The following is a 22,110-nucleotide window of genomic DNA, read 5'->3' as shown; positions in this document are numbered from 1 at the left end:
CCGCTGTGACACCACCCGCCCGCCACCAGAGGGCGCAGCTGTAGCACACACACACACACACACACACACACACACACACACAGGGCGCAGCTGTAGCACACACACACACACACACACACACACACACACACACACACACAAGCTGCGTTCGCTACCCGCGTTTGAGCGTCTTACTTGTTGTTAACTATGGAATTGTGCATTTACCGTCAGTGTGGTACAAACATACACAAAGCTGGCCATAGGAGGGGCTGGCGCTCCTCAAAAAAGCATGTTAACAACATTAACCCTGGCATTCCAAAATTGCAGATCAATGTGTTGTGAAGTGACACATTCATTGTGAGCTTGTAGATAAGATCAGCTTGTTTTTTTGAGGGGCACCCCTCCTATATAAAGGTTTAATGTTTGTTTTTCCTTAGACAAACATTAAATGCCATTTACAATGAACAGAGTTTAATGTTAAGAGTGCCCCTTACTTTACACGGGTGTGATTTGTTTTTTGCTAATTGGCATAACAAAGAAGTAGCCTACCTACATAGAGGTGTGGTTGAAAATAATGTTGCCTTTGTGTTTTGTTGTTTTTGTATTTAAAAAATCAAACCTATGGCACCGCGCTGCTTACTCAGATCACAGAAGCAGAATAGCAGCCAGCATGAAATCATCCTCCACCCTTAGATCCACGTCTGATCTGTGAACTGTGGCTTTCTAATCTCCGCCAGGAGATTCCTGTATTCGCTTGGCACAACCCAAGGCTCCAGACTAGAATGCCAACTCGTGAATGTTGCATTGTAGTTGATGATAATCTATGCAATGTATGTAATACATCTTCTTCAGTGGATGTGTTAGTCACACCAACATTGTTTTTTATGAAGTAGTTGTGTTCTTATTGATTGAGATGAGGAATATCGATTTATCCATTTTAGAGACAAGCCTATACTGTAAATTGTTCATTGCTTTGTATTGCCAAGAATCCTCTTGTGGAGGACTCACGTAGCGAATGTTGCGCAGTGAAAAGCAAACAACTTACATACATGTAAAAAACCTGTGATTGAATGGAGATACAACCGTAATTGACCCAAGGAATGAACATTCACCCCTTGTGGATAACAAGGGGTGAACATTTGAATGATAGAAATCTGTGAATGGTGGTAGATAATGAATGTGTATGAGAGAGACAGGGACAACCAACCAACCAGGGCAGACAGTGGTGACGATATACAACTGGTGAACATGGTCATGTGAGGGGGGGGACTGACTGACATGCAAGGTCCGCCGGGCTTGGGAATCGAAGCCGGAACTTGCTGTCAGGCATCAGAACCTATATGTAGTACGTACTTTAACCACTAGGGCATGCGCACCTGACTGCTTCATATGTGTGTTACAGTATAATGTATGTTGCAATGTCCCAAGCTTATAAGTACTAACATGAGTCAGTTGATGATGTGGGTATCATCTGCTATAAGTATACAGCATCACTTCATAATGCTGTTTTGCCAAATAGTATTCAATGTTCAAGGTTCCTTTAGTGGTTACATGTTTGTGTTTGAGTACAGAGGAGTACAATTATTTTCTTCTGGTTTCCTCAGAAATTGCAGCAGCATCAGACATCTACTACAGGTGGATGATGTAGTCAAACGTCTTTTGATGTACGTCTTCAAGGTCCACGTCTATTCGATGCAGAATAATTAGATCAAGGACTTTGAAGTCTGTCTTATTTGCTAGAAGCAGCGGTCTGGACTCACGTCATTATTGTTGAATGTTTTCATGTTTACAGCTTGATGCCGGCTTTATATGCTCCCTTTTTTCTCTCCATCTATACAGTCAAGGCCGTCATTTCCACTCAAGCCTGTTTAATTTGTAGCAGATTCACTAGCACCTACTGTCTCTCAGGCTGCAGAAGGGCCCAGGTGATTCATTGTCATGAACCGTGTACTTTTATTGTGTAGTGATGCCCTAGTGTTTCTAGTTTTGCATATTGTGTGCCTGTCTTGTCTCACCTCGCTGTGATTACTAGTTTTCTCCACCTGTGTCCTGTTAGTCTCCCAGCCAATCCCAGTGTTGATTGTAGTTCTGTTGCACCTGTGTCTAGTCTATTTAAACCTGTGTTCAGTGTTCCCTTGTCAGATTATAAGTCAATGTTTGTATGTCCTGCTACACTTTACTGTGAGATGTATGTCAATAAATATATTGGACTGCATCAGTTTGCCGGCCTGGTTCTGCTTCTGGGTCCTCACCAGCTGACACACCGTGACATTCATGTGTGTTTCAGAGCGGGTCGGGACTCACCCCTGGTGTGGGTCACCAGGCAACGCCTTTGACCTTCTTGGCTTTGCTCTGTGTGCCGCTGCACCCCCAAGTTAACGGCCCTGAAAATATGCATGTAAAATTAGTGCAGTATTTTATTTTCGAGCCAGGAAACGCCAGCAAAGACGCTGGTACCAAAATGGAAAATAAACTTGCTGTATATAAAAACCAAAAAAAATAAAAAATCTTTGGAAAAGAGACAGAGCTACAGAATAAGGCTGGATTGTTTCAAGAAAAGAGAAAGAGAGCCTCCACAATTAAGCCTGAATCATATTTTCCATTCCCAAAAAACCACCAAAGTGAACATTCTTTGGACAGCATTTAGTTGTTGTGTTTTTGGAACGCCCCTTTCCTCATGTTTTTGGTAGGAGGAGAATGCACCTCCGCTCAATGATGTAAAAATAATAATAATAATAATAAATAAAAAAGCCTTCAAGGTCGCCACAAGGATGTCTATGATTAGCTAACAGTGGCTCCTTAATACATGAGTGGTCGTTACTGAGCACTGTGGTTGTCTTTCTCCACTTACCAGGGCCAAGCAATCAACGGGAATAAAACACATGGGAGGATTTGTTTATGTGCTATTTAAGAGCAACGTGGTGGTTGCTGTGCTATTACTAAATAAACAACAAATATTGTTGCCAAGAAATGAAATAACATTTGAGTCCTCATGGAGACTGTTTTTAATTGTGGTTCAAATGGTAGAAAACCTCACCCAAATGTGCTGCTAGCGCTGCCTGTCTAATGACCCGATGAATGAGTGTGTTCTCTTGGCTCGTTGTCTGCATTAGCGTTGAGATTTTCGTTGGACTACTTCTGACAACTGAGTCATGTGCAGCAACAGACAGCTGGTCCATTCACCCTTGAGCACACAGACAATGACAAGTGTGTGTGTGTGTGTGTGTGTGTGTGTGTGTGTATGTGTGTGTGTGTGTGTGTGTGTGTGTGTGTGTGTGTGTGTGTGTGTGTGTGGCGTGCATGTGTGTGCAATGTGCATCCATATAGTTGCATACGTGTCTGTGATGTGTGTGCAAGCACGTGTGAATTTCTGCACATGTGTGCACCACTTAGTTGATATTACGCAGGGAGTTTATTACTAAATATGAGGAGCTTTAATCGATGGAAAGTGTAAATCCCAACGGTCAAGTGTGTGTGTGTGTGTGTGTGTGCGTGTGGCCGTGCGCAGTGCATGCATCTGCATGCATGTGTGTGCTCCAAGACTCAAGAGTGCCGTATCTCTATCTGTGCTCACATATGCATGTGTGTGCGTGTACTTTTTGTGTGTGTGCGCGCGTGCTGTGTGGGCGGAGGCTCTGCAGAAGGAGGTGTTGTCGGGAACAGACGTGTTTTGCAGATGTTGCAGCAGAGAGGGGAAGGAGCAGGAGCGGAAAGTTCTGCGGTTATCAGTCCTACGGCACTCTCTGACTTGCAGAGGTATGCCACATGTGGCAGCATCCCACTACAGGCTGAGGTGAAAAACAGAAGTGGACCAGGTTACTCTTGGTTATTCTGATGGAGTGGTTATAGACATGGACAGATGGAAGCTGGAGTGTGTGTGTGTGTGTGTGTGTGTGTGTGTGTGTGTGTGTGTGTGTGTGTGTGTGTGTGTGTGTGTGTGTGTGTGTGTGTGTGTGTGTGTGTGTGTGTGTGTGTGTGTGTGTGTGTGTGTGTGTGTGTGTGTGTGCGTGTGCGTGCGTGTGCGCACGTGTGTGTGTAGAGAGAAAGGTAAAGAGAGGGAGAGGGAAAGGAAGGAAGGACGAAAAGCTTGAAAAACATGTTTACTGGTGGAAGGTTGACGTCGGAGTGTAAGGTTTCCCTCTTGGAGAGTCTCCCGGTGCAGTGGAGGCGGCCGTGATTCCCTCCCCATTCCCCGAGCCGCAACTTGAGGAATGATCATCTCTCTCTCTGACCTTCTCTTTCAGTGCTCACTCTTCTTTCCCGTCAATGGTCTCTCAGTGACCGCAGTCACGGTTTACCACGTCACCCTCACCTGCACACGTTATCGCGTTGAGCGATCGCGTGCACCATCGCTGTGCTGCCGCAGCCCCACAGGTGTGCGACCCCGTAGGCATGCGGCATCGTGTCACCCTGCTGGATCACACAGCTGCACAGCATGTGCTCGCTATTATTCACCACGCTAATGAACATTTCTGTATACGTTCCCCCCATATGGGCAGATGCTTTACAAAGTTTAAATAAATAAATATTCTCGAAGAGGAGAAAAAAAGAAAGAATCCCTTGATTTCCTTTCACTGTCTGTTTTTTCTGTTTCGTGTGGTTTTAATATGAGCATTTTGTGAAAGTGATATACAGTGATGTTCACTCTGAATCATAAAGTTGACCACCAACCCCCCCACTCACACAAAGTCACATACATTTGCTCTCTCTCTCACGCACGCACGCGCGCGCGCGTGCGCGCGCGCGCGCACGCACGCACGCACACACACACACACACACACACACAGACGGTTCAGTAATAACGGGCCAACTGCGACTGGGATCTTTTATTCCTTTAGATCTGTGCTTGATGTGAAAAACACTGTTGTGTAACAAAATGGATTTAACATCTACCAGATCCTCTCAACTCCGCTGTCAGTTTTCTTTGTATACGGCGAGTGGCTCTTATCATGGTTTTCGTCTGTCTCTCTGCAGTCTCTCTTTCTCTCTGTGGTGTACAGTTCAGTATGGCGTCGCTACAGTACAGTACGTCCATAAAGACATCATGAAGCCGTGCCACGCTGTGGCCGTGCCACTGACTCACTCAAACCCCCAGCCAGTCGACCATACTGTGCCACAGTCAGACACAAAGGCCGCTCTGTGTCCCTTCTATTTCTGACAGTAGTGCTAATGAGTCATTGGCACTGCAAGGAGGAAGAGAAAAAAAAAGGAGAAAAAAAATGGCCGTGTGGTCGGTGCTGATTGCCCTAGCAGAGCCCATATAGCGCGTCTGTTCGCTAAGGTGTGGCATGAAATCACAGGGAAAAGCCAAAGAATGCGAGCTGAGCCTCTGCAGGCTCCTCGACAGCTGCAGTAGCTCACAGGCCCTTTTATTGCATGGCAAGCGAGGGAAAGCCTCCTCACCACAACAAGCTCAAAGATGACAGAAAAAGAGAGAACAAATGAAAGCATGACTTTTCTTTTTTGTTCCTTTTTTTTAATAACAAAGCTATGTTAAGAATAGAGGATTTTTAAAAGGGGTGCCAAAAATAGAGAAGAGTATACCATAAATAAGAAGCGCATTGGGAGAAGTAGTGGGCCTCCGCTATGCTGGTTATTAAATGGAAAGAGAACTATATCCATCGTGTATCTATGCCTTCAAGACATGGGAACTTAATCTTACATGGAAATCACAGACTAAAGCTGATATGACAATATATTAATCAGTGTAATGTAACAGTGTAATTTGATACGTAAAATACACAGTAAAATCGTCAGTGTTAATTGATGCAATTGCAACCCCAAGAGTGTACAAATGCAACCAAATTGACCCACTCAGGACTTTACAGTGTATAAATGACTGTATGTATGCGCATTAAATTGTCTCTTTACAGCCTATGTTGTTCTTCATAGTGAATCATTGAGCTAAATATCTTCCCTAATCACCATTATTCCTATGTCAATATAGATGGCCACCACCTTTGGGAGGCAGAGGCGAAAGTCGACAAGGACTCAGCCAAATGTGTAAGTACACCTCGTCGTCACCATCAGTCCCACTCACACTCCAGCCGTCCAAGCATAGCTAGACGTTTAGTTGACGGTGAGCATTGGTGTTCTCTCCAATCCAAACCTTCCCCCACACATCGTTTCCCTCTCTCTCACTCTCTCATCTGCCCCGCTGTAATGATGTAATCTTTGCTAAGATATTACAACTGGCGACGTAGTCCGTGTTGACGAGGCCATGCAACCCTGAATGGAATTTTCACTAAATCTCTGTCCTCAGCTGCCTGCATGACGTAAACACTGATTCCACGGGTTGTATTATATCTGTCACCGTCGATATCCGCGGACACACATGCAAGCAGCCACAGGGGCATAAATGCATGCAAGTTTGTACGGCACATAAATATACACATGGGCCAGACTACACACACGGTCAGACGTGAATATACATACAATTTTAAAAGGACCTACTGTATAAGGGTCAGGTTTTACTCTCTAAAGCACGTTGCACACAACGTGCAGCCTTTTCACATAAAAAAAGGACAACTACAATTTTAAAAAATACACTCTTCTCTATGCATAGGCTACCTACTGCAGGATTGCCGTCAGACCAATTGCTGTAAAGAAAAAAAGCAAAACCCCTGCTGGGTGTGATGCGTTAAAACCAAATTATCCAATAAACATCCCATCGGACTCTGTGTGCGTGGGCTTTTTAGAGTTAAATCAACACTCCAGACTTTACTATATATGCAACCCACTCACACTCCAGCCTTCCGAGCATAACTAGACGTTTAGTTCACGGTGACGTGTTGTGTGCAGGGAGGGAGTTGGACACAAACACCGTGCATGAGCCCCCCGTGTCTTGGCCTCGGATCCGCCAAGAGTGGATTAAGACCCCTGCCTTTTACCTGCTGTTTTCATGAGAGCGGAAATGAGAAAATAAACCGGTGCAGCGTGCCTCTACTGACGCCCAGGCAGTCACACATTAGATTGTGCAAAGGGGAAAGAAAATGCAAAGGGGAATCGTCAAGAGAGAGGAATGGCGAGTGTTGTATGCGTGTCACAGACGGCTAACTGCTGCTCTGGAGTTAATTAAAGTCTGAGGCGTTTGGTGGAGGTTCGTTAGAGCTCCGCTTTCAACGCACAGATACTGCAGCCTGTTTGTAAAGGACAGCAAACGCTTTGTTTGCTTGTTGTGGGTGATGACAATGTGTTCTGAAACGCCAACACCTCTCATCAGTCTGTCAGTCGTCACCCTTTTTTCTCTAAACCAACGGCGTGCACAGATTCTATGCAACTTTTAATTTGTTTCGTTTTTCGGACTCGGCCATTATTCGATTCAGATGAAGACCTCGTTACAATAGGAGAGTTAAATGCAGACTCTCTCTGATGCTTACAGTAATTGGCCTACATATTGGCTGGTGGTACAGTCTAGAGTCCCAGATGTTGGAGAGAATAATTGCGGGGGCGTAGGGCTCAGGCGGGGGTTAGCTGTGGGGGTTGGGTGAAGGTGAGGACCAACATAGCTCAAACAAACAAGTCGAGAGAGAGAGAGAGAGAGAGAGAGAGGCCGCGCTGGCCACTGTCCCGTGCTACTGTCACCAGGTCACCTCTTCCTGCCTGCCCGCCTGCTGGTGTTGTTATTGCTGTTCGGAGTGTGCCAGCTTTAACGGGTGGGGTTGGAGTGGGGTGCAAATGCATGAACAGACACCTGTGTGTGTGTGTTATTATATATATTTTTTTCGTTTGTCGTCATCGTTCGGGGCAGACTGGGTGTAAGGACGTAGACAGGCTAACACCCCCACCCCACCTCTTACCCCGTCCCGCTGACACACACAACTCATACTTTGACAACCGCCATGCACCACCAGTCCACCCTGACCATTCTCCATGCACAGTGGTGCTGACTGACAGAAAACGGCATCCTGTCACTGTGCCCCGCTCTGGCCTGTTTGGACCCCAGAGAGAGAGAGAGAGTGAGAGAGAGAGAAAGCAATACAGCTATAGTCATCAAGGCATCAGCCTTTCAGCCAGACAGGCAGACAGTCCTCACATTCCCCGCCTCACGTCCTGTTGGCCTCCTCTCATCAGCTCTGAACAGCAGTCAAAAGTTCACGTCCGTCCAGGTGGGGGGATGGGGTAGGCAAGCAAGACTCTCCGCCGGGAGCCGCGTGGCTCTGAAAACAAATAAGCCAGCCTCCTCTCTGCTCTCCCGCTGCACAGGGGCGAGGCTGCGACCCCAGGGGTGTCCCTCGCTCGCTCGCTTGCACACACAAACAAACAGGGGCACTGTACTGTACCAGCCTCAGTGGGGGGGGGGGGGGGGGTCCGCTGTGCCTAGATACTGTCCAGACAAACTCATCTAGACCACTCCATCAGCTGGCTCACTAAAAGGCCAACGTCGGGGAGACAGCGAGCCAACTGCAAAATAAACATGGCTGCTGATTAACGAGCTCGCGCCACGGCAGGGACGGAGCCTGCTGTGATTTACACGCTCGCATGTTGCGCTTTTCAAAACTCGGAATGTGATCGGCAGTCACCACACAGCGGATCAAAGATTTAACGACGCGATGCTATCAGTGGCTTGTAAAAAATCATCACTCATCCCCTGTGGGTTTCGTGCTAAAGCCTGTCTTTGTGGGTTTGCATTTTCTCCACAGAATGCGCTCGTTGTGGAGATCCCTCCGTACCGCAACCAGAGGATATCCAGCCCCGTGCAGGTCAACTTCTACGTCTGCAACGGCAAGAGGAAGAGGAGCCAATACCAGCGCTTCACCTACCTGTCTCCTAATGGTAATCACGCTCCATGTTCACCTACCTGTCTCCTAATGGTAATCACGCTCCATGTTCACCTACCTGTCTCCTAATGGTAATCACGCTCCATGTTCACCTACCTGTCTCCTAATGGTAATCACGCTCCATGTTCACCTACCTGTCTCCTAATGGTAATCACGCTCCATGCCTCCTATCACCTAACCCAGGGGTTCCCAAAGTGTTGTGCGTGCACCCTCTAGGGGGTGCGTGACATGAAAAGGGTAAAGGCGGTTTTATGGTGTCACTTAACACAAACGGCAAAAACACCGCTGCAAGGAGATGCATAGAGCAGCTGTGGGAGTATACAGCAGCTGCATGTCTCTCAGTGCAGTGACATTCTGTGATTATTTGCCATAATCGTATTCGAAAAATACAATTTTCGGCCAAATACAATGAGACAGCGTCAGATAGGTCAGGAGGTAACTGGGTGCACGGGCCAAAAAAGTGTGAGGACTGCTAACCTAACCCATGTGTTCATTAAGTGATTCTGTTCATAATACCGTAACAATCCTGTCGGGTAACCGCCACCATGTCAAAAATATCACTGTTTGGCTTTTTGCACGCCAAAAGATCTGAGATCCCTGCCGCCACAAGTTCACCACGTCCCTCAGGGGTTTTGCAGCACCCTCAATCCAATGCCCCACCTCACTTAACACCCACACTTCACCTTGGCCCGTGAGCGAGAGCAGAATATGTGAGGTGTGTTTATTTTGCAGCGCCGTTGCGTTCCCCAGCGATGAGGTGTACCTGCTGACTGACAGAGCCTCTGGGCACTGTTGATATTGAGAAGTCAATCCCTGTCGCTCTGGATCTCACACCGCACCTCACACGGCAACCCCACCCCCACCCCCCGCTCACTAACGGTGCATACGTGTGAACAGACAGACACGCGCGTATACGCACGCGCACATCTGCCAGGGCCAACGCCTTGGCGCGTCTCCTTCGTGTAGCAACCTGATAAATCCAGGAATACCTCTGCATGCTCATCTCGTGTGCCCCACCGTGTCCATGTTTACAGGCTCCTCGCGCGGGAATTCGGGGAATGTGCAGTCAAAGATTGGGAGAGTTGCTTCTTTTAGAGGGCCAGATTAACACAGCTGAGCTCCGCCGATAGGCGCAGGTGAAATGTCGGTAAAAATACCACAGAAATCCATTAGAAGGAAAACAAACAATTGTATCGTGTTTTCATTGCGATCTGTGTCTAATGGGCCTAATGTTGCAAAAGCATGCTCTGTGTTTTAAGTCTCGAACTGCTAATAAGATGTGACACTCAGATTATGAACAGATGTATTTATGTCCAGAGGAGATAAGCAGTGATTCAGGCTGTTGGACGAACCTCTGAGGGAAAGTAAACACGGAGGCCCTATTTGGCGATGGCCGATTGCTATGATGGATTCAGAGTAACCGGGCCAGCACAGGACCGACCAACAAGCCATATATAGCAGCTCCATATACCAACATGACATACAGATGGGGAGAAGAGAAGAGAGAGAGAGAGCAAGGGAGGCGCTTATCAGCCATAACTGCTTGTCCTCGAGTCATTTTCGCAGAGATAAACATGATTCCAATTAAAAGATGACTTGTTGTTCCCTCGCCGCCAAGCAAACCACATATGGGACCACACAAGTGGGGTCGATGTCTTTATGAAGCAGCATAATTATCGTACTAGTGTCACAGTCAAAGGGACCATGAATCATACAGTATTGAGTGCCATTTGGAGATTTACCACCCTTATAAACGTGTGGTTTTTCTATGCTAAGCATGTGTGCGTTTGTAAACTGTGTGCGTGTGTCTGTGTATGTGCATGCGTGCGTGCGTGCGTGCGTGCGTGCATGCGTGCGTGTGTGTGTGTGTGTGTGTGTACGTAGTTATTTACAGTATTACAATATAGGCTGGGCCTTGTTTAAACAGTCATAGTCATCTAATCTAAACATACAACGCGGGTGAAGGAGGTACTCTGTTATTCCTCACCCATATAAATTAAAGGATGTCATCAGGGTAAATAGACAGTGAAAGGGAATGATGATGACTGTAATAGACTGCATGCTTTTGAATAGAACGGCGGGGAACAAGGAAAGCCTAGTGTGGCTGTTTGCTTTTGAGGGTTTTCACTGTGTAGTAAGTGTTTAAACATGCACAGAGAAACAGTCAACTTTGTGGCCAGGTATTGGGGGAAGAGAAGGGAGTTGGAATGGTGCACGTACAAAGACACGCACAGTCAACCGCGTGTGCACACACACACACGCGCGCACACACACACACGCACCCACACACTACTTTCATCACTTCCTCCCGCGCCCTGTGAAAAGGGGGAGGGGGGCTTCCGGCACTCTGTGTCTTAGTTGTGGTCACCGAAGCTGTTTAGAGAGAACATCTTTTTTCACGCTCTGCTGTCTGCTCATCTATAAAAGGCAAAACCCCGCACTTAAAATAGCCAAACTTGCCTGAGCGGCGGAAGGTCGAGGCCAACAACTCGCCACAGATGCTAGTGAAAACAACCTTGTTTTTTCCATTCATGTCATGTGACCATCTTGCTATTCTCTGTCAATAGTGCACGTCCTCTGAAGAAGTACGAAAGTGTGTGTGTGTGTGTGTGTGTGTGGAGGGGGGGGGGGGGTGCTGCCGTTGACAGTCCAGAGCTGCTGATACTGAAACTCTCAAGCCTGATTTTATTCTCAGTTTTTATTTATTTTTATAGATTGATGTTTTTATTGTCAAAAATGCTTATAAGAACATATATTGCATTTAAGTATAACACAGTCATCTATCTGAAACACCAAGAGGGCAGTTTTAGTTCTTCTCCCCCATTTCATGTACTGTAGGATCAGCAATTCTCTGAGAAGACGGCATTGTTTTAGCCGTATAAACACGGTGTCTGATTTTTATCTTCCTCTTGGCCACGCCCCAGACTGGAGTTGTAGTCTATTATTATTATCAGATGTCTGCACTGGAAACACGGATTCTGATTTCAGACTAAGCAAGTCGACGGATGGAGATAAGCTTGACTGACACATGTACCCGTGTATGATATTGTACAGTCTCCTTTGTTCTGGCAGAACAATGCATTGTGAATTCCATCGGAAACAGGATTTAAACATGCACTAGCTTAGAAGTTAATTGGTCATTAGCACAAGTTTAAGCCTTGTCTTTCTCCACACAACGAATCCTTTATGAAATGATGACCTTTCCATCAGCAACCATCCTGTATTCATGATCCCGTGTGTCAGATTGAAATCGCTCTGAAAGTGTTTCGTTATGTCTCTGACATTATGCCGACAGCAGCAGTTTGCGGTTTGGTGTGATGTAGTTCCTAAGTAGCTGGTTCAGATATTGAGATGTACAGCACTAGCAGTGCTACAAGTGTCTTTGTCTGGCTCCCTATGTGTGAGCCTGGGTTTTCCGCGCTCCCTTCCAATCATTATTACGTGACGTGTCGATCCCCCTTTTCTTCTCTTCAAATAGAGAAAACTGTGCTTTTTTCTTCACAAACCACATTAAGCAAAGAAAAAGGCCAAACGTGCTGGCACTGACCAACGCTCGGGTGAGGAACTTCTCGGAATCCCTTTGTTTTCACAGGCCGTCCGGAGATTCCTCTGCAATATCGAGTTCTATTCTTAACGCAAACGGGTGCTGATTCCCCTCACCATTGGTTTGTGTGGTCTTGAGAAGTGGCAGGGGTGGAAAAAAAAAGAAAGAGAAACATGTTCCTTAGGACCGACTGTGACACATGCAGGAAAAGTTAATGAACCACACATTGCTTGCTTGTTTTCTTTTTTCTTCCCCTCTCCAAACATTTGCACAGTCATGTCTCCCAAAGCTGCACTGGACTATGCTTGTTTCAGTCGTGTCTGTGTTTTTGGACAGTGTCAGACGCACCCACTTTGAGGCCCCGGCGTGTGCGGGGCGACCAGCCGTCAGACAGATTGCCTGCACAGTTGGACACGGTGCACTAGGCACCTGTGAGTTAATGAACTACCACCTGCCCCCTTTTAAATGTCAGCATAGCTCCACACTGCCGGAGCGGCACGGCATTGACGCCCCTCCTTCTCCAGTGCATCAATACCGTAACCACTTAAGCCTATGTTACACTTTACAAAGTAGCAAGAATAGTAGATCTATACAAGCGTAAGCTTGTAACATGGGTTTTTGAAAAATGGCACCTCGAAGTAGGCATGCCAGTTTGAAAGTGGTTCATTGGTCCTAATTGATCCAGAGAACAGTTGGTCATAAATCTAAATCACAACCGATCATCATTTGCCTGCAATCCTCCTTTGCGTGTGGCTGAAGATCACACTGAAATCCACAACGCTATGTAGACTCTGCTGTGCTCTCCTTTCCCACCAACGCAGATATATACACAGCGAAGGGCCAACCACACATACACAGAGACACAGCCATTGAGCCTCATGCCCGTGCAACCAACCCGCGCCAACCCACCCTGCCACACACACACACACACACACACACACACACACACACACACACACACACACACACACACACTCTGTCACACGACTGCCATTCCCCTCGGAGGAAACCAGTGCTCAATAAATACCCAGATCAGACCTGATCAGTTTAATACAAGCAGACAGAGGGGAAACTGCCAGAGACAGAGAGAAAAAACATGTGTGGAGCTTCAACTGTCTGTGGGCCATAACCCACAGGTTGGGAGGAAATATAAGCCAGCTGGAGATGGGACTCACAGGGTGAATCTGCTTTCCCTTCTCACTCACACAACGTCTAGGGGAGACACGCAGATGGATTGTGCTGCAGGGGGAGGACCTCTCTTCATCTATCTAGCAGAACAGTGGCGTTGAGATTGGGAGAATGAGTGAGGGGAAAGAAATGGCAATCACACGCAAGTGATTCAATTTTCCACGCTGATTACACCGTAAAAGCCTCCATTAATTTAACTCAGTGAGTGTACAAAATGTAACCAAAATGGACATGTGAGGTTCCATTTGTCCTCAATGAACACTGGGGGTTTTACTACTGTGTACAGTCATAGAGGCAAAGGCCAAGACTTCCAATTTACCATTCCTGGATTCCATAAATGCATAAAGCTGAACCTGCAGTTTCTATGGTAGAATACAAGCCAACGCAGAGGCGTGTATAGTTGAGCTGGGTGCATGTGTTTCTAGCCCAAGATTGTCTTGGCTTTTTTTAGCACCCTCTGGCTGACATATTGGCAGACGCACAGACAAACAATGACAATAGGAGATTTGCACTTGTGCTTCACATGGCTCAACTAAGTAACTCAGTAGATCATGTGGCTTGTCGGTATCAACCAAGCAAGCATGTTGTATATCCCCTTCACTATATGCACTTCCCTGTGAGGTTGGGGCGACTGTGGCTCAAGAGGTAGAGCAGGTCGTCCAATGATCCATGGGTCGGCGGTTCGAATCCCGGCTCCTACTGTCTACATGTCGAAGTGTCCTTGGGCAAGACACTGAACCCCAAATTGCTCCCGATGTGCTGGTTGCGGTGATTGGTACCTTGCATGGCTTCCGCTGCAATCAGTTTATGAATGTGTGTGTGAATGGGTGAATGTAATGCACAATCTATGTAAAGCGCCTTGGATAAAGGCGCTATATAAATGCACCATTTACCATTTACCACACCGCATGACCAGAATCTTGCAAGTGCTCAACCGACTGATCATACTAAAACTCAGCTAATGAATGCATAAAGCTGCACTTATACTATTACAGCTGCTATTAGGATGCTTCTTTATGTAACCACTTGGATTTGAACAGGGTCTCCCATGTGGCAAAACAAACAAGGCAAAACCTGATGCTCTTGAGGATAAGAGGAAATAGCTCCTTTAGGTACTTGGGCCCTTATTGAAAACAGGAACCATAATACGGTTCCTGTTCTCAAATGAATTATTATTAATTTAGAATGAAGAGGATAATATGGTTCCTGTTTTCAAGAGGATATTACAATAGCTCTAAGACGAAATCTACATCGAGGAAGACATTTGAATTCTACAGTCATGAATACATTCAGATTAATTCCATTCTTCCGTGGCATTGCGTTACGCTAACACTGCTTCCAGTTCTATCTTCAAACACGACAGCACTCCGTGTGCCATACGCGCCCCTCACACCACTTTCCTCTGTGCTCTGGCATCTATAGGCTTCTTTCAATGTGCTTGCATATTTTTATTTACTTTATTTTCGCGAATATTACCCCCTTGCATCGCACTGCTAATTCCATCTTCCGATTGGCAACGCCCGATCACGTGACACGTTGCAGTGCAATGCATATTGGGTTACAGGTGCATGATGGGAAGCCGGACTGCCATTACCTAATTGTATAGGTCACAGTTTTATTTATTTTTGTACCTTTTTTTTTTTTTTTTTACTTTTTTTTGGTGATAGACGTGAGCAGGCACGCACACTTCTAGTACTGTACAATGTCCAAGACCTCTGAAATTCAGAGAAGTGGTTCACCATTGCAACTCTCACTTAACTCAACCGCGCTGCTGCACGCTGTAGCACCGTGGCACTGTGCTGTCTTTTCACCACGAAGAGAAAAAAGAGAAACGACTAAGTGGGAAGTGGCCGAGGAGAGGACGTGTGTGCCTGGCTTGTTATTTCCCAAGCTGGCGGGCGTATATAGGCCCCGCGAATCCTGGGACTGGCTCTGCATCAATGCTCCCTGTGACACTAGACCCGGTCCCTGGTCTCTGGATGCAGACAGGGCTGACGTAAACGTGCTCTCTGCTGGGTAATCACAGCACCTCAGCTTGAGCCCCCGGAGGACAGGAGGTGTGATAGTCATTGTCTCCTACCCGCAAAAATAAATTTTTATTTTTCATCGTCCACACTAAAAGTTTATACACGTCATAAACATTTGGACTTGGAAAGCAAAACTTTTATCTTTCAAAAGTCCTATTGTGTTCTTAGCACAAACACAAAGAATTAAACAAGCGTCTCATTCACATTGACATCTGCAGGCCTGTGAGTAAATGTCAGCTGAAGTGAATTTTGCCAAAAACACTTATGATTGGCATGAAACACTCACCACACCCATTAACACGTTTTAACAATGTGCAGAAATAGAAACAGTGTGCGTATTGTGACTCAGAAGCCTTTGCTATCCATCTGGGTATCTTAATACTGCCCTATTAGCAGCGTCCTGGCACAGACAGAGCATGTGTACTCATACAATAACTCAACCAGTGTGCTGGTTTTAAACTGGTTTTCTTATAGAGAGGCCGGGCTTGTCCCCCTCTCCATCTCTCCAGACTCATACAGTAACACAACTGGCAAATAGTATAGGTTGAGTTGTGATCTATATATGTACATGATCTAAAGTAGCCGGGAGTGAGCCGTTATTGGTGTAGCAGCAGCAGCTGATCTGTGTAGTTCACTGTGATTTGTGGGGACCTAAGGATGGTCTACTTTTGTGGGGACATACATACTGTACAGTACATACATACATACTGTACACGCACGCACGCACGCATGCACGTGGTCTTGATTACAAGCACGACTATATGCTCACTGTCAGCAGACTTGAGACAACAATCATGACTTGAGTCTTGACTTGGACACCTGTGTGTTGTGAGACATGCATGACATAGTTGTGACTTGACTGACTGAAGTGTTGAAAGCAACTTTAAATGTATCACTATCACAGGCCTAGTTTAGCCCAACTGCTTTGCTCTGTCTTTGTTTGAGTGTCAAACTCAGGTTGAGGTCTTGAGATGTACTTAAATCAGGACTAGACATGGAATAACTTGAGACTTGACTAGTACCAAAACACTTCAAACCAGCTCTGGTCAGTTCCGGACTGATCAGGAAGTGGCGCAGACAAACCGGGGAGTGGACCTGGAAGACAGGAGGCACAGTGATCAAGTGGGGTCACTGCACTCTCCTGCATTAGCCGAAGCTCGGAGCTTCTGTAACCGCAGGCGTAGCACTGCAGCCTCTTAAGGAGCTCGGCCTGCCTAATCAAAATCAAATCATCTCTTTTTCTCGCTCTTCCACCCGCCGTCACCCTCCTCTCTCTCTCCCTCTCTCTCCCTCTCTCTCTCTCTCTCTCTCTCTCTCTCTCTCTTTCTCTCGGTTCTGAGAGCAACAATTACTTTTAGAGCGTGGAGGAGACCTACGGGGTCCTTTGCTCCCGGAGCAGCAGCCCACTGCTTTAAAGCAGTCTTTTATAGGATATCAGAGCTGGAGGAAAGTCCAAAGAAAATAGTTTTTTTATTATTAGAGCCAGCTGTGGCTTTCTGCACTGATGACTCATGCGTTTTTCTTTTCCCCTATTCTTTTGCATTTCAATTTTTTTCATGGTGTGGTAAGGGGGGGTGGGGGGGTTGGGGTGTATGGGGGTTACTGTATTGGGAGGCCTCAGCCAAATTGACATTGAGCCCATATTCACTGGTAGCTGTTTGTTTGGATTAAAGAGGGTATCCTAGCCACAATCGTCTCTTTTTACTCATGCTCTCGCACGTACTTATTGAGCCACGTGGATCTCCTGCACGTTTCTGATCTCCCCGTTTTCTCTCTCTTTTTCCTCTCTTCATCTCGTTTCCCCAGTGCCGATAATAAAGACAGAACCCAATGATGAGTATGACTCTCTGGGGACCCCTGTGCCGCCTGTGCATTCCACGCCCTACTTCAGTCAGCCCAGGCTCACTCCCATCATGCCCGTGGGGGACGCCGACACCTGCCTAGTCGGGGCCTACCCTTCCTGCCCGCCTCGCCACGGCGCCATGCCCGCCTCCTCCCCCAGCTCCAGCCCCACGCTGCACGACCTGTCCCCCGTGGCCTACAGCAAGTGCCTGTCCGGCAGCCCCACGCATGCGGCGCAACCCGGCTCCATGGCCGCCACCGTCCAGGAGAACCCTGGGCGCCCGAACCTGGCCCACCCGTCCTCCCCGGACCACAGCTCCTCGCTGGGGATGATCCACTCCCAGGGGAGCCCTCACCACCTCAACAGCCCGGGACCCCAGCATGGCTACCACCCCATCTATGCCAACAGCAGTCCGTCCTCCTCCCCTGTGTCCAACCCGTCCACTCCAGGTGGGGCAGCGGAGAGTCCCTTTGCCCAGGCCTACAGCCCTAGTCAGGCTCAGGCAGCGACCAACTCATCCCAGACCAGAGGGAGTCCCCCCAGCCTGCTCCCAGAGGACGACAGCGCCCCTGCTCCGGGCATAACCATCAAACGGGAGCGTCAGGAACTGGACCAGATGTACCTTGATGATGGTGAGTCACTAGAGATATGGAGTATCTGACCTGTTCACACTGACCATGGTTGTGGAATGTTCCACTAGCTAATGACTTGATCAGAATCGTGTTGTTTGTCTTGATGAAAATGGCTCTTTATGAGCTGTCTGTCTGTGCCAAAACATTCCATTTACGCAGGACACTGCATTTATTTAACACCTTTGGCTTATCTGCAAACCCCCATACATAACCGCACCCTGCTGCACCTCTCGCCAGCTTCCTGATGAAATTCTGCCTGCAGATTTACGTCAGATTTGTTTAATTTTAGATGCGGGCAGGATTTATTTGCTTTTGCTCGCCCCCCCGGCTTATGTTGTCCGAGCGGCGGCTTAATTTTAAAAGCGGTAAATTGCCTTTATGGGGATTTTGAAACAATCTGTCAAAACATCACAGCGCGGAGGTCAGCCGGGGTGCAGCAGAACAAAAACAGTGGCACACGCGTACCGAACCAAACTGTTGACACAAGGACTAATGAAGGAAGCAAAACAATGGCTAGGGGTTTCCTGAGCCCAGCCACTCTGTTTTTCCCCCTCCTCCCCGTCGCTCTGGGAGGGATGTTGGGAGGCAGAAGGCAGAGGCTGTGTTTTCCTGTGTTCTCCCCACGGAGAACCTCCACCACGCAGGCTGTCGTCATCAGGGGAGACTGGGTTGGTGGGTGGCGATGCACCCACTCTTTATCAACGGCGTACCCCCTCCCCCCCCCCCCCCCCCTCTCACTGTAATTGGCCCCCGACTCGTCGCAGGCGCACGCCGGGAGGCTCCGCTATAAGCGTTGTTATGATCTGTATGTGCGGAACGCATCGCTGGCGTTCATCCAGATGTGATAAAGTCCCCCCCCCCACCTGCATCCAAACAGGGAGAGAGAGAGAGAGAGAGAGAGACTGTAGCGAGTCCCCTTTCAACTTGGGAACGTCACGTTTTCCTGTGCACCTTTTGTTTGCTCAACAAACAGGAATATTGTATTGTATCGTGTGCAAGTGTAAGTGTGTGTGCGTGCGTTCGTGCGTGGATGTATGTGTGCTCACATTTAGCTTGGCTCAACAGCTCTGGGACTACATGGGGTGATAGGCATGAGGGGACCAGGGGAGTTGCAGGCTGTGGATCTGTAATTGAGTCGAATTGCAGTTGTCAGCTCGTATCTGTCAGTCCCAATGATTCCCATTAGTCCTCACCTCATAAACAGACAATAGAGGGGCGTCTTGTCTGTTATCAGCTCTATAAAATGATCTGCATGCAACAACACTCTCAATATGGCGCTTTTCTTTGCAGGGTTTTGTCCCTTCACACATATACTATAGTATAATTCCTTTGTCTGTTAGGCAGCACTCAACGTTATTGTTTTGGGTCGGGGGGTTTCTACAGTGAAACCAGAGGAGGGTGGTGTTATATCTTCTGGAAATGTGATTAGCAGCAGCATTGTCATGCACGCATGTGATTCTTTCTCAACATTTTCAATAGTTACTGCAGGCAAAAGAGCCTCAGGTTCAGTTTTAATCGGATGAGGCTGATATTCAAGCTTTATTTTGTGTTTTGTAATAGGGCTGTTAAAGGGTCCTTTTACATCGTAATAAGGTACAGTATCAAATATTCCAAATCTGCATCGTGGTTGCTTAAGGTGAAACCAAGTAACCTCGTTTTGACTTCCCCACCATACCATTCAACGTCACTTTAGCGACGTCCAAGGCGCTCCGGCGCGGTGGCCAGATGTATTCAGCTGGTGATTACAGTTGCATTAGGGACGCCTAGGAATGTGTATCGATTGACCGAGGACACTGCAGGCGGCAGCCCTCTGTGAAACCTCAATGCACTGCCTTTCTGCCTCCATTTATTGGCCGTGTGAGCATCTGTGGCAGCCTGCCGGACTCCTGGTAAGTGTGCGGTTGGTAACAGCATACTCCATAGGCATCTGCTCTTCCCAGGACAGGCCCCCATCGCGAACCCCTCAAATGAGCCCTAAGCTAAAATAAATAAGATCGGAAAGGCGGCTTGCAGGGCGTCCAGCTCCCCATCTACATGCATTAAGCGCCGTGCGTTAGCAAGCCGAGCGCTCCATTAGAGAGGGGAGGCGCGGGGGAGGGGAGGGGATGACCTCACCCCGGCAGGCAGTGATTTAACGCCAGCCGGGTAGCACAGTGATCCTCCCCTGGAACCCACGGCCGGTGATTTGAGATCTGCAGGAGCACACTTGAGCTTCCCCCTGAGTGGAGCGCCTCCCACGCTCCAGCCGACGAGGACTCGGGCTCTCGGCAGCCAGAGGAAATGTCTCTCACTGGCCCGGTGCTCTCACGCGGCAGGCCTATGGCGTTAACGCAGCCCCCGAGAAATCACTCAAGCTATCAACGGTGAGCTACTGTACCGCGAGGACCTCCGTCAGTACGAAGGGAGTCGGAGGCATAAGCCCTTAACCCCGCACGCACGCGCACGCGCAAGTCATAATCCGCTAAACTCCACCGGTTCCCTCTGCTGTGATATAGTAAACCGAGGATAACTACAATGCGAGACAGACATGAGCCCCACGTCTTTAAGGTCTGCCCCCAGGCAATCTGGGAATCATCCAGGAGCTAAATTAGCACTCAAGATTGATGAATGATCAGCTGGCCACAGTGGGGTCTGCAGTGAGGTGTAATCAGGCTCTGTGGTACACCGAGCGTCCTCAACGCAGACAGCTGCTGGCTCGCTCTCCGGTCCATCTCACATCAGGAGAATGCAGGAAACAAACATGGAGCCGAGGGCACGCATCAGTGGAGTTCGGGGAAGGGAAGGCAAGACGTACGTTCATCAGTGGTGAACAAAGTACTCGACTCTAGTACTTGAGTCCTGTTGAAATATTCCTCAAGTAGCCTACTTTTAACTCAAGCAGTTACTTGCTGGGGTACTTTCTTTTTGCTGTATTGAAATGTAGACACCCACAAAAAGAAAATATATAGATAATCTACACGCTCATCGTGATGCGTTGTGATGTTGTATATCTTAAATTTTCACTTTCAAAGGTACAATATTTGTCTTGGAAATAGTATCCTAAAATACAAATACTCAAGTAAGACATACGATACGAGATACAAACATTATTTACTTTAGTGCTGTACTCAAGTAAATGTATACTTGGTTACTATGCACCACTGATGTCTATGTGGATAAAACCGACCCAGCATGACATTGAACTTGGCATATTGTGATGTGTGGGGAAGCTGTCATTAAACAGAAGTTTCTCCTGCTAAGACCTTTCAATCTTTAGCACTCTTCCACTCACTTTAAACCATGGTGATTCACTTTACATATGGCTTTGAGCACAACGCCATGCAAATGACATAAATAAATAAAAACCTCAATAAACAAACAATAGAGTTAGGCGTTTAGGCATTAGTAATTAACTTGTAAAAAATAATAATGACGTCACACTCGATCACACAAATTATAAGGAGTTCAGTCGCGATGGTGATATCATACCTCCCTCTTGTCTGCATGTCACACATGTGGACATGCATGTGTTCATGCCTGTGGATCCAGAGGCGCATATGCACATGTGCACGCACTGTTGATCTTGGCCTTGTTCACATAGCAGATTCAGAAGACTTTGGCACACATTGCGCTCCACAAAACCCTCCACTTGAGGCACTTTTCTGGGTGTTTATGAAGGTCTTTGTGTGTGTGTGTGTGTGTGTGTGTGTGTGTGTGTGTGTGTGTGCGTGCATGTGCATGCACGTGTGGCTAGGCGTTTGTTCCTGTGGGGCTGCTGCTGTGCGTCCTCTCTCATTAAGCCCCGGTGTGACGGGTGATATCATGAAGGCCAGCTGAATTCTATGCACAGAGAGAGAACTAAGGGCTAATCAGCCGGACAGATTTCTACCAGCTGGGCTCTCCTAAAACAGAGGGGTCCTTATTCACCCAACAAAAAAAATAAGAAAAACACGAGCGTCCCCTCCAAACAAGGTCTGCTGATTTCTGACGTTTTGGATTGCCTCACATTTTGAAGTGGGCGGTCAGGCTGTTTTTGTCGTTCAGGAATTCAGGAATGATACACAAGTTGTTTTCTTGTGACAAAACTCAAAACAGACTCGAGGCACGGGCCGTTTTCATCAGGCCTCCATCCCTTCCC

At 47.5% G+C, this 22,110-nt stretch overlaps 1 protein-coding gene across 4 annotated transcripts in view; it reads left to right on the top strand.

Moving 5' to 3' along the window:
- LOC310855436 (nuclear factor of activated T-cells, cytoplasmic 1-like) overlaps positions 1–22,110 on the top strand; it is a 73,075-nt gene that overhangs the window by 29,796 nt on the left and 21,169 nt on the right. For 2 of the 4 annotated variants that reach the window (XM_083760445.1, XM_083760446.1), the window contains exons 7-9: positions 5,927–5,982; positions 8,622–8,754; positions 17,325–17,993. In XM_083760445.1, coding sequence (XP_083616571.1) covers positions 5,927–5,982; positions 8,622–8,754; positions 17,325–17,993 — 858 coding nt within the window. The remainder of the gene's footprint in view (positions 1–5,926; positions 5,983–8,621; positions 8,755–17,324; positions 17,994–22,110) is intronic. The other 2 variants (XM_083760448.1, XM_083760447.1) reach the window with 2 other exon arrangements.

This window comes from Protomyctophum parallelum (genome assembly GCF_964188405.1).
Source record: "Protomyctophum parallelum genome assembly, chromosome: 3".
In the NCBI taxonomy this organism is placed as follows: domain Eukaryota; kingdom Metazoa; phylum Chordata; class Actinopteri; order Myctophiformes; family Myctophidae; genus Protomyctophum; species Protomyctophum parallelum.
This window is presented reverse-complemented; position numbering and strand designations above follow the sequence as displayed.